This window comes from Salvelinus sp. IW2-2015, linkage group LG4q.2 (genome assembly GCF_002910315.2).
Source record: "Salvelinus sp. IW2-2015 linkage group LG4q.2, ASM291031v2, whole genome shotgun sequence".
Lineage (NCBI taxonomy): Eukaryota > Metazoa > Chordata > Actinopteri > Salmoniformes > Salmonidae > Salvelinus > Salvelinus sp. IW2-2015.
The window spans coordinates 18,320,257-18,332,310 of NC_036843.1; the positions used below are offsets into that span (position 1 = coordinate 18,320,257).

Below are 12,054 nucleotides of genomic sequence, written 5' to 3' on the forward strand. Positions count from 1 at the left end.
TCAACCTCAGCACTTTCTCAATACATGACTGAGGCAGTGGAAGAACAGAGGGCTTCAGCACCATAGATTAGGCTCAATGTCCTTTAGAATAGACAAATTCACCAAATTACTAGAATGAATGTGTCGAGTACTGAAGCAGAGTTGAGATTGAAGCTGAAATTTGGTAGTAGAATAAACGGTAGGGTTATGCAGTGTTTCCCCTACCATAGATCTGTTCACCTGGACAATTTTGTTGCATAGATTTCGAATTGGGAAATACTGGCAGGTTTTTCCAGCACAGGATTTCTTCGTGGCCACTGCCACCACCTAAGCCCCTTTTTGAGCCAGGAAAAACCCTGACTGGTGTAATGTGAGGGCATTATGGTACCCAAAGCTCTTACCTTTGGTAGCGTATGCTTCGGCAATCATGGAGAGACGGTAGACGGGGGCTCCCACCAGCGCCAGCTCGTCCAGGGTCACTTTGCCATACTGGTTGAAGGCCTCACTATAGTCTCCCTCCACATAGGACAGCTTGGCCATCAACATACTAGTCTCTTGAATGTAGTCCGGCTAGGCACAAAAGGAAAGAGAAGAGACAGTTACTGTGTAGCCATATGTTTTCTCCTGAACACAAAAAGATATGTTCATATTTCAGATAAAAAGGGTGCATACAAGCAGCATGAGGGAGTGAGGCAGTAATATGAGGTTATACAATTCAAAGGGGATTCTCTCAATTTGGGAAAGCAGTGAGTGTACAGCCAGATCCTGATTAAACCAGTATTACCCTTTTGCAGTATTATAATACTGTTATAAGACTGGACTACACTGTTATAACACTTACAAGACTAAACTAGACTGGAGACTGGACATATGACAAATAGTAATGGCTATAGGTGTTATATCATTAACATCTACCTTGAGGTTCCCTCGGTCCAGGGCAGCGGTCAGGTGCTTGCGGACCTCTACAAGCTGGGGTCTTGGGCCCCTTGGGCTGGCCCCCTGCTTGATGGGGTTCTCCTTGAGGTACTGCTGGAGCTTGGCTTCCCCCTGCAGCAGATCCCCCAGGTCATCTGAAACYCAAACAGAGTTTAGTCTATACCTCCAGCAGTGGAGGCTCCTCAGAGGAGGAAGGGGAGGACCTACCTCAGTGAATTTCATAAAAATAAAAATAGTYAAACATTAAAAAAGTTCCACTTTTTAGATAAAACTATACTAAATATATTCACATCACCAAATAATTTATTAAAACACACTGTTTTGCAATGAAGGTCTACAGTAGCCTCAGCAGCACTCTGTACGGTAGCGCCACTGTAGAAGGAGGACAGCTAGTTTCCATCCTCCTCTGGCTACATTGACTTCAATACAGGCTCYTGGTTCTCACCCCCTTCCATAGACTGACACTTCTCTGTTCTCAATTACATTCAAATCAGCATTGAAAAAAAGTTAAAGTTTGTTCCACCTGAGCGAGTCTAACCACAAGTCAGAGACCACTATGACACATCAAATGTGTTTGATGGATCACGGGAAAAGAGCAGGAATAGGCTTTTGTAGGCTACAGTCCAAGCTATATCTTCCAATGGTGTGACTGCTGTTGGCATCCAAATATTATCAAACTTAAATAAACGCTTAGAGGATGCCTATCGATCATTGTTTTTTAAACCAGTGGACTGCCAGTGAAAAATGTGCTCTTGCAACAGCTGCATAGTGCGGATCCCAGCCTATGGAATAAAAGTGGCGCTTTTATTGCTCAATCTAATTKATGTCGATTTAAAAAAATCCTTCATGCTATGTTGGATTTTAAAGCAATTTGTAGGCTAATCCAGTTTGTTAACCGTTTGTTAACTACCCGCCTATGCTCTGGTCTGACTGACATAAGAAGGCATGTCAGTTTATGTCAACAAAACATGGTTGCATGCCAAAATACATTTATGCCGCGTTCAAAACAACTGGGAACACGGAGAAAACGTTGTCAAATCATCACGTCAGTGACCGGAACTCWAGAAAGATGCYGAGAGTTCCAAGTTCCCAYTTATTTTGAACGCGGCATTAAAGGTGAAGTTAAATTACATCATCATTCCAGCAAGGCGACTTCCCGTTTACAGACATCAATAGAACTGAAATCTGTCAAGAACACAATTTCCCCCTCCTTGAAGCTTTCTATTGCGCACAGATTTCAATTTTGTTTATGTTGATTTCTTTAAGCCGCTCCACTGTGTATGATTAGGCCACTGATATACAGGACTAAATATTCTTAAACTATTTATATGAAGTCTACCTATGCAAGTGGTAAGATAGCTAGCTCAGTAAAATAATTTAGAACTATTTAATGAGTGAGAACTTTCAACAAGTATGCACAGTGGATATAGTGTAACGTACCTGGGTTTATAAGCGCGGAAATCGACTGTGCTGCACGAGCATGCTTTTGCGACACAGTCGATAGCGCGCCGGTATCTTGTCCCATTGCCCTTCCGAACYGCTTCGTTCTATCTCTGTCTCGAGTCGTGACCCAGACTTTCTCGCTGTCATTTTCAGTTCACACTAGCAGAGACCAAAACACAACAGCCACGAAGCGTCAGCTGCGACACGGGTTGGAAAAGTTCATCGGAAGGGAAACAGCGATACCCACTGGTAGCTGACACTCACATCTGTCAGATGTGAAACTATTAATTAATGTTTTATTGCCATTTCCCAAACTGCATGCAAGGACATAATCACATAGCTATGTATTGTTTCACTATGTTTACTTTTTGTTTAGTCAAATGTTCTCATGTTTATGAACATACAGGCAGTCATGATGAAATCTAAATACTTAACACCACATTCATATTGATACTCTCCCAAAAGGCAAGAACAGACTACTCCTTGCTGCAACCTTGCATACAACATACAAGTCATTTGTTATTTTTTTAACAAAACAGTTCATATTATTTTCACACCAACATTCACATTAGTACAGTTCAATACACATTTCAAATATTGATCTTAGTCTTGGCAGTAGTGTTTGGGCAAGTAAAAAAAAAGCTTTCATAAAACACTTGGCTGTTTAGGTAGGAGAAATTGGCTGTGGCAAATTATGGTATTGCAGCAACTTTTATACATGAAACAAGACAGGAATCTCCAAACTGTTCTGTGATTTAGGGGCATATCTTTATCCCAAGTAAAACAGCTTAAGATATGTTTTTTACTCTGTTGTAGAAATATGGACATAGATGCTGACCTCAAGCACACATGACATGAGATTATGGAAAAGCTAAGTGTAGAAAAGTAATGTGCATTTCACTGGATCTTCTCAGAAAATGTATTGGCTCTAAAAAATACAGAAAGTTTATAGACAGATTTTCCCCTTTATTTATATAAAACATGCAGGCCCATTTTATTCTGTACATTAAGACAGTGGTTCCTTTCTAGCAAACCCACAGCATCTCAAAGTGAGGTACAGGTAGGGTTGCAGAGCTCTGGTAACTTTCCCAAAATTCACCGGTTTTCCAGAAATCTAGGGCGGATTTCCTGCTTATTCGCTTCTGATTCTGGGACACTTTCAACCGGGTTATCTGGAAAACCTGGGAATTTTGGGAACATTACTAGAATTTTAAAACCCTATGTAGGAATGTCATTAAGACAGACAGCAAGAAACAAATGAATACTGCATTGGAAGATGTAAGACATAAGTGTTAAAGTTAAACAGACAGTCATCACCAGTACCGTACCACTAACAAAGAATTGATCATAAATTACAAAAAGTACAACTGGCAGAGATGGGTATGGCAAGAGATAATGGATACTTGTCAATGTACATGAGAGGCTAATATACTGATCTATACTGATGTCCCATGTAACTTTCTATAGATCTTGCAGTGCTAGTCCATTATACTGTACATTTTCTCATCTGAATGCTTTGAGCTATTGTTAAGGCAAACCTGTAGAAAAAGAGTCTGGAAACTCATGTTCTCCATATCCGTCTGTCTTGCCCAATATAAATGCCATTGGAACATGGTCATATTCACACCTACAGTCACACACAATACTATTTAGAGGACCCACACCCATCTCATGAAATTAACAAAAAATTGTATTTCATATAAATTGTATTTTAAGTATTTAATTCAGAATTCATTAGAAAACTTGAAATAGGCAGAAGATGGCACCATGGGGATCTTTGAATAACTCCTGAGCTTTGGAGAGGGAGTGGTGCAAGTTGACCTGATAATTAGGAGTGTTTGATAGTGTATTTGCCTTTCTGGAGCTGAGAGATGTACAGCTTGGATTTACTGCCGTCTAGTCGTTTGAACCAAACCTCATCGTGGTTGATTGTGGTAATTATGGCTCTTTGGACAGAGGGGGGCAAGAGAAGATTAAACATTGAAATTGTTAGAAAAAGGACATAAAATACTTTGCTTCCAAAAAAATGTATTTCCCCAAGGATGCCAGTATCCTCACCTTGTGGGAAATTCATCTTTCTTGTCGATGCATATCGTCTGTCCACGGCAGTACCATTCTCCYTCATAACTCAACTTTCCCTCTTCTGATCGAGCGTTATGCTGATACTTTTCATTCTTATTGGTGGAGACTGGAATTTAATGTTTGGTGGAAACAAAAAAAAGATTTAGTCACAAAAGCACACACTCCAAGTTGGTATAGTAACTTCTTATAAAGTATAATTTCAACTTGCTGACATTAAATTGTGTTTATTATGCATGGTGTTCATTCATAGTTTGGTTCAGAAAACCAAAAAGAGACGAGGGACAGGATCTCACAATAACAGAATAGAATGAGGAAACAATTTACAGCACAATTCGTTAATTCAAAATGGAAGTTGAGTCTTACCATCAGTGTTACCTCTGTGAGGTCCCAAAGTAGCCACAGCCTTTAAGATATTAAAATMGTTAGAATATGATCATAATCATCATATAAATCCAAAACATACCAATATAATAATAAATTACATTTAGCAGAAGCTTTTATCCAAATCGACTTACAGTRACACATGCATGTATGGGTGGTGTCAGGAATCGAACCCACTATCCTGGCTCTACCAACTGAGCTAGAGGACCATACTATGCATCTACGAGGCAAGGTACCTTTCTGATTGCTGTCCAATCCTCCAGTATATCCAAGTCTTGTAGCATGTAGACAATATATGGTCGTACGGATGTTAAAGAAATACTGGTATATAAAAGGCAAGTGTGAGTGTGTGGGACAAGTAGACACATAACACAGACCAAGATTGTAATAAAAAATATATATATGTATTTAAGACTCATTTCTGTTGAGACTCAGATGATGAAAGAGGATATCTGACACAACAACTGGCTTCTTCTTTTTGTCTGGACTAAATGGATCTTTCCTCTTGTTCTTCCTTGAGTGCAGCTCATCTTTCCAGAGCTCTGAGAAAAGAAGGGTCAATGAGGAAAGGGAATATTAAGACATGCCACTATCGGACAGTTTCCTGGACACAGACTGAGCCTAGTCCTGGACTAAAAAGCATGCTCCATTAAAATAGCTTTTAAGTCCAGGACTAGGCTTGCAACTGTCTGGGGAACTAGCCATATGAGAGCTGGGTTATGCATGCTACGTTAGTGGCTCGCGCAATGACTTGACGATACCTGAGGTTATGTCTATACTGTGCCTGTCCTCCTCCAGTCGCCTGATCTTTTCCACAAGTTCACTCTGCACTGTATCAAACAATAGCAACTTCTCACTCTAAGACAAACAAATAGGAATCAATGGTTACAAATGATAATCAATTAAGACACTATACAAATAAATTAATTRGTCATCAGAGGTTTGAAGACGGACATGGGTAGAGCTATGATATGTGGACTTCCCAACAACAATGCTCACCTCCCAGTGCTGGAAAGCTGCTTGGATTTCACAGTCGTACTTGTTTTTTACAGACTCTATACAGAGCTCCCGGTAGATCCCTGAGAAGGAAAACAATTTGACAGTGAGACATGCCAGCATARTGTTCATTCAATTTTCTTCATCAGATTTACTTTGTCAACTTCTGGATGACAATTAGGAAACCTTAATTTATTAATCTGGTGTTCAGTGCCGCAGCAATTTGTGAAATCAGTTTAAAGCTACATAAATAATGTAATCCAAAGATTAGCTTGCGACAGACTTACCAGCAACCTTTGTTCTGATCTGCATGTTCTCCTGCAGACTTGCCAGGGGGTCCAGGTACTCCGAAGCCTTGCCTGCAATCACCTCCTGGAGTTTGGCATCCACCTGACTCAACCTCTCCTTGTACAACCTGAACAAAAACAGCATTGGCTACAATTGGTTAACCTTAGATACATTCATCTGTTTGACACACTGTGATGGAATTGAGACATATGTATAATGTAAATCCAATCAGTAAATGCAGTCAGAGACTTACTGGTCTTTCAGGTCTCCAAATTGTTTCTCCAGATTTGTCATTTCATCAAGGCACGCCACCCTTCTCCTTTCACAGTCCTCATCATCCATCTCTACAATACATGCATGATGCCCAAAATACCAATGAAACAGGCACATTCATGTAACATGTGTAGCAAATCACTTGTAGTTTACAAACAAACTGGGTTGGTAAAACAATTCTTACCCGAGCTGTCCCCATCCTCTGACACGGACGAGCTCTCAGTGTCATCCTCGTCTGAACTGCTCCCATCTTGTTCGGGATAGTCGACTTCCATCTCCTCGTGGTTACTTTCTTTKTTTTCTCGAGAATGTACCGGCATGTTGACTTCCTTACCTGGATTTTAATCAGAATGCTTGTATCACAATGCCAAATAAATTAACTAGTCATAATGCTAGTTCAAAGCTTGAACTTACCTTCAACTACTAACAGAGTAATTGTATTTTGTACRTCCAACAAAAAAAATAGATAGATATCTACTTTAGAAATAGCTTCCAAAATCGTTGTAAAGTTAACGTTAGTTAGCGAATAAAACAACAACAAAAAACACCGGAAATTAAGATAGCTCGCTTGCTAGCTAGCAAGTGAAGCAATCTTTCGAAAACTACACAGTTCATCGGATGACATGAATATGTCGGTAAGATTCGTATAATTTTTTTTAGCAATAGTAAAATTAAAAAACAGAAAGATAAATAATCTCGTTGTATGTCCGATTGAATAAGCGGTAAGCATTGATGGAAAGCTAGCTAACGTTAGCTAGCTAGCCAGCAAGCAGGCGTCCAAGCTAAAAACAAACGATAAATCGCAGCGGTTCAATGGCGCGTAATTGACGTACATTTCGATGCCAGGGAATTGTAGTTGTTTCACAACAATTTCACCGTGTAGTAATTGTACAAAAGGGTTAGAACTTAAACTACATTCCCCAGGGTTTGACAAAGCAGCGCACCATCTCGTTAGACCATACAAATCAAATCAAGATAAATTSAGAATGAGAACATTGTCTRGAATTTTCAATTAATATGCTGATAATTAAAGCATGCGTTAAACCTTATGTAAGTCAATATGTAGTTACAGTAGTACTGTAACTGTCTCGATTTTTTAAAAGTTAATATGCTGATAATTAAAGCATGCGTGAACCCTTATGTAAGTCAATATGTAGTTACAGTACTACTGTAACTAGATATTTCAGTAAATACTGTCGGTATTTTCACTTCGCTTTCAGATCTAGATCTCAACTGAAATGACAAAACTGGGGTAAGCAATGTGGTGTCTGGCTTCAGGTATTTTGCTGTTACCTGTCCAGTTCCAATCAAATCAGTGCATTTGGAGGAAGGAAGACAGGCATAGTCGCGGGAAGTAGGGGTGCTCAGCCCTGATAATAATTTAAAAAAAAAATATATATATATATATTAAAGAATTTTGCCTAGTGGCAGGTAGCCTCGTGGTTAGAGTGTTGGGCCACTAACCGAAAGGTTGCTAGATTGAATCCCRGAGCTGACAAGGTAAAAATCTGTCATTCTGCCCCTGAACAAGGCAGTTAACCACTGTTCCTTGGCTGTCATTGTAAATAATAATTTGTTCTTAACTGATTTGCCTAGTTAAATAAAGGTTACATTTAAAAAATCATGATAATTTCTTTCTCACACAAAAGTACCCGCACTTGTCCTGTATTAGCAAACTGATATAGCCATCTGTAGTYCCGCAAATAAATGTTTTCTTTATTGGCATGGAAACTTGTTTAGATTGCTAAAACAAGTGAAATAAACAATAAACATAAAAATAATGACAAAAACCAACAAAGCGAATTAAACAAAACAAAGAAAAAACWATCAGAGTAAACATTACACACACAAAACGTTTATCTCTTTCTCCCCTCTCACTCTGCCTCTTGTTTGACAGTCACAGAACACAGTATGATAAATGTAGACTAATACAGTGCACTTTCACTTTTCCATTGAATGTGAAACTTGATTTTTTATTAAATGGTGCACCCACAAGTAGTGGTCTTTGAAATGAAAATTCCAGATTGCTTGCTTGCTTGGGAAACATGCCATTCATTAGGATCTGACTGTCATCTAAAATGTTTCAAAGAATCAAACCAGACASTACATTAAAATATATATTTGTAAAAATTCTACCAGACTGGAGCGTTCAATTGCTCTGATTTCCATTAACTTGTTTTTCATATATCAAGCTCCGCCATGTTTTGAGATTTTGGGGAGAGGTGTGTTGTTTGGATTGCTAGCAACATTTTACATAAACTCTTATCTGCAAAATGCACACCTCTCGCCGATTTTAATTTATTTGTATACATGTTATCGCCCTTGAAGGCTGTTAGGTCGCAGTACATAATCAAACGATAACGGACCTCCAGCTCTCTTGTGGTTAGCAATCTTTTGAAGAAGATTAACAGGGGCNCCTTGAAGGCTGTTAGGTCGCAGTACATAATCAAACGATAACGGACCTCCAGCTCTCTTGTGGTTAGCAATCTTTTGAAGAAGATTAACAGGGGCTTGCTGCCTCCTACACAGATTCGTTCGTCTCCTTCTTTCGGGATGTTCTCAAAAAAGCCTCATGGGGACGTCAAAAAATCAACACCTAAAGTGTTGGATCCCAAAAAAGATGTACTGACCCGCCTAAAACACCTGCGGATCGTTATAGGTAAGTTGAAATTAGACATTTTGTCGGCTATCTTGCTGGACTAGTTATAGCTTGATGCTACAGCTAAACCAAAGCTATCCTAGCTGAAGTGAGCTCGCGACTTTGATCTGCTTTTGATGCGGAGTAGCTAGCTAACGTGCCTAATTGTTGCTACTCRGTCACTGGACGGATTGGAAGCATACAGTTGTTGCTAGCCATTATAACATGTTTGTATAATTGCAATGCTTAAAATGAATTTGATGTGCTGGTTGCATACTGATTGTATTCACAGTGYCTCAAGCTGGTCCATATCTAGTTTATTCTATTCTGCAAATAATTCGAGATGGCAACCATGTTTTGATTTGGTCAGTGTTTCCGGGGTCCTTGGGACGTGCTTAACCTAAACCGAACTTTAACCATTTTACATTTCAACTTCAATGGGTAGGGACGTCCCAAGAATGATATACCGTCCCATTTGTCAATATATGTCTTCAGTGATTTATCTCTGTCTTGCCTTCTGCACAATTTGTGGACTGAAGATGCAACATATACTAGAGACAGATTTGAGATGTCAGGCAATTAGCTAATTGGAGGAGTTTATCAAGAACTGCCTGCAAAACGGAGTCTGTCTGGAGGATGGGATTGGGCCTGTGGGCGGCACTGGGTGGACCCTGTGAAAAAACAGAAGATYTAAACCGGGGCTTCCTTTGGGATTTGTCAGGAAAGTCAGTCCTAGAGAGAACAGAGTCCTACTGTTTCATCAAAGTGTCCTGAGTTTAAAGCCAAAAGCCCTCTTGTTGCATGGTCTGTTCCAAGGCTTTAAAAATATGATCTTGAGAGGAAATGGACTGGAGATGGTTAAATTCTGTTGTATTTGTAGAAGCTATGAAAAACATGAAAACTTCATGGCATTGTGACTTGTGAGTGAAACATTGCTGCTCCATCTCATGAACCCATTTCCCCTATTGTGTTCAAGGCACATACCAAATTTCCTGTTTCCAATGTCCCCCAGTACAGCAACTGGTGTAGGAARACAGACTGTCATCATCCCATTGTGCATATGTGCCAGTAGCTGATGGAGKATTTAAGACAACAAAAAAAAACAATGGAAATCATGACATCATTGATGTTCAGATTGGAAAGCCGGAGCTCTAGAAGGATGCCTGAGTTTCCGACTTGGGTGACTGAAAAAAACAAGGTCCATCTGGTTTTGAACAGAGTTCCCAGCTGTCTTGAACGCACTGTATGAAGTCTGATATTTCTGAGTTCTCAGTTGTTTTGGATGCAGCATGAGGTTGGAGAGGTGTGTGTGCTACTGAGAAACAGCATAGCCACATACTGTGTAATAATAATGTAATGTGTTTAAATGTGATGTGTTAAGCCTAGCATTTCGTCTTATTGGTTGTTGAAAAAATAATCTAGGCTAATTCATTTAAAACTATAAGCTAATAATATAACTTTAGTATAGCAAAAAATAGGCTAATTGTGACAGTGTAAAAACATGATTTTATGGCTGTGCCTTAGCTAACTGTAGAAGCTACTTTTATTTCAAAAGTGCTGCACACATGGTGTACACCTAGAGTGGCTTCAGTATGCCAGGGAGTAGGTTAGGAACTGCGCTCTGTGGAAATTGGATGGGTGTGCCGTGGCCAGCTCACTCCATGGGGAATTTCAGGCCCAAGATAACAATCATGTTGGGGATATAGGCCAGGCCTAGTAGAGAGTTGTGTGGCTGTGGTGTGGCACTGCCTGACCGTAATGGCAGCTGAGCAACGGATAACAAGCTTCAGGCATGCGCCACACGGGATGTGTAACCTAAGCTCAGTAAGTGTTTCCCATGGCTTAATCAACATCCATGGCTCCTTTAAAAAAAAWAATCTTCAATTGAAAAACATAAAATCAAATGTATTCTTCGTAAACAACAGGCAGTTAAATGCTTACTTATGGGCCCTTCCCAATAATGCAGAGAGAAATAATATAAAAGTAAAACATGCAGTTGAAGTCAGAAGTTTACATACACCTTAGCCAAATACATTTTAAACCCAGTTTTTGACAATTCCTGACATTAATCAGAGTAAAATTTCCCTGTCTTAGGTCAGTTAGGATCACCACTTTATTTTAAGAATGTGAAATGTCAGAATAATAGTAGAGCGAATTATTTATTTCAGCATTTCTTTCTTTCATCACATTCCCAGTGGGTCAGAAGTTTACATACACTCAATTAGCATTTGGTAGTATTGCCTTTAAATTGTTTAAGTCAAACGTTTCGGGTAGCCTTCCACAAGCTTTCCACAATAAGTTGTGAATTTTGGCCCATACCTTCTGACAGAGCTGGGGTAACTGAGTCAGGTTTGTAGGCCTCCTTGCGTGCACACACTTTTTCAGTTCTGCCCACAAATTTTCTATGGGATTGAGGTCAGGGCTTTGTGATGACCACTCCAATACTTTGACTTTGTTGTCCTTAAGCCATTTTGCCACAACTTTGGAAGTATGCTTGGGGTCATTGTCCATTTGGAAGACCCATTTGCGAACCAAGCTTTAACTTCCTGACTGATGTCTTGAGATGTTGCTTCAATATATCCACATAATTTTTCTGCCTCATGATGCCATCTATTTGTGAAGTGCCACCAGTCCCTCCTGCAGCAAAGCCACCCCCACAACATGATGCTGCACCCCCGTGCTTCACGGTTGGGATGGTGTTCTTCAGCTTGCAAGCCTCTCCCTTTTTTCCCAAACATAACGATGTCATTATGGCCAAACATTCTATTTTTGTTTCATCAGACCAGAAAGACATTTCTCCAAAAAGTACAATCTTTGTCCCATGTGCAGTTGCAAAACGTAGTCTGGCTTTTTATGGTGGGTTTGGAGCAGTGGCTTCTTCCTTGATGAGCAGCCTTTCAGTTTATGTCAATATAGGACTCGTTTTATGTGCATATAGATCATTTTGTACCTGTTTTCTTCAGCATCTTCACAAGGTCCTTTGCTGTTGTTCTGGGATTGATTTGCACTTTTCGCACCAAAGTCACGTTCTTCTCTGG

General features: G+C 39.8%; 2 protein-coding genes across 2 annotated transcripts in view; one reads left to right on the plus strand and one right to left on the minus strand.

Moving 5' to 3' along the window:
* Positions 1-2,703: 2,703 nt before the first annotated feature.
* On the minus strand, positions 2,704-7,259 carry brms1la (BRMS1 like transcriptional repressor a). The gene is made up of 11 exons (XM_023986855.2): positions 6,793-7,259; positions 6,563-6,712; positions 6,359-6,449; positions 6,105-6,232; positions 5,821-5,900; positions 5,583-5,679; positions 5,274-5,363; positions 5,058-5,122; positions 4,804-4,843; positions 4,417-4,546; positions 2,704-4,304 (listed from the first exon to the last, which is right to left on the minus strand). The coding sequence occupies exons 2-11, from the start codon at positions 6,696-6,698 to the stop codon at positions 4,187-4,189; spliced, it is 975 nt and encodes a 324-aa protein (XP_023842623.1). The 5' UTR covers positions 6,699-6,712; positions 6,793-7,259; the 3' UTR covers positions 2,704-4,186.
* A 1,541-nt stretch (positions 7,260-8,800) lies between these two features.
* ralgapa1 (Ral GTPase activating protein catalytic subunit alpha 1) overlaps positions 8,801-12,054 on the plus strand; it is a 145,974-nt gene continuing 142,720 nt past the window's right edge. Inside the window, exon 1 of the mRNA XM_070443288.1 lies at positions 8,801-9,037. Within this exon, the coding sequence (XP_070299389.1) occupies positions 8,932-9,037 (106 nt within the window). The 5' untranslated portion in view covers positions 8,801-8,931. The remainder of the gene's footprint in view (positions 9,038-12,054) is intronic.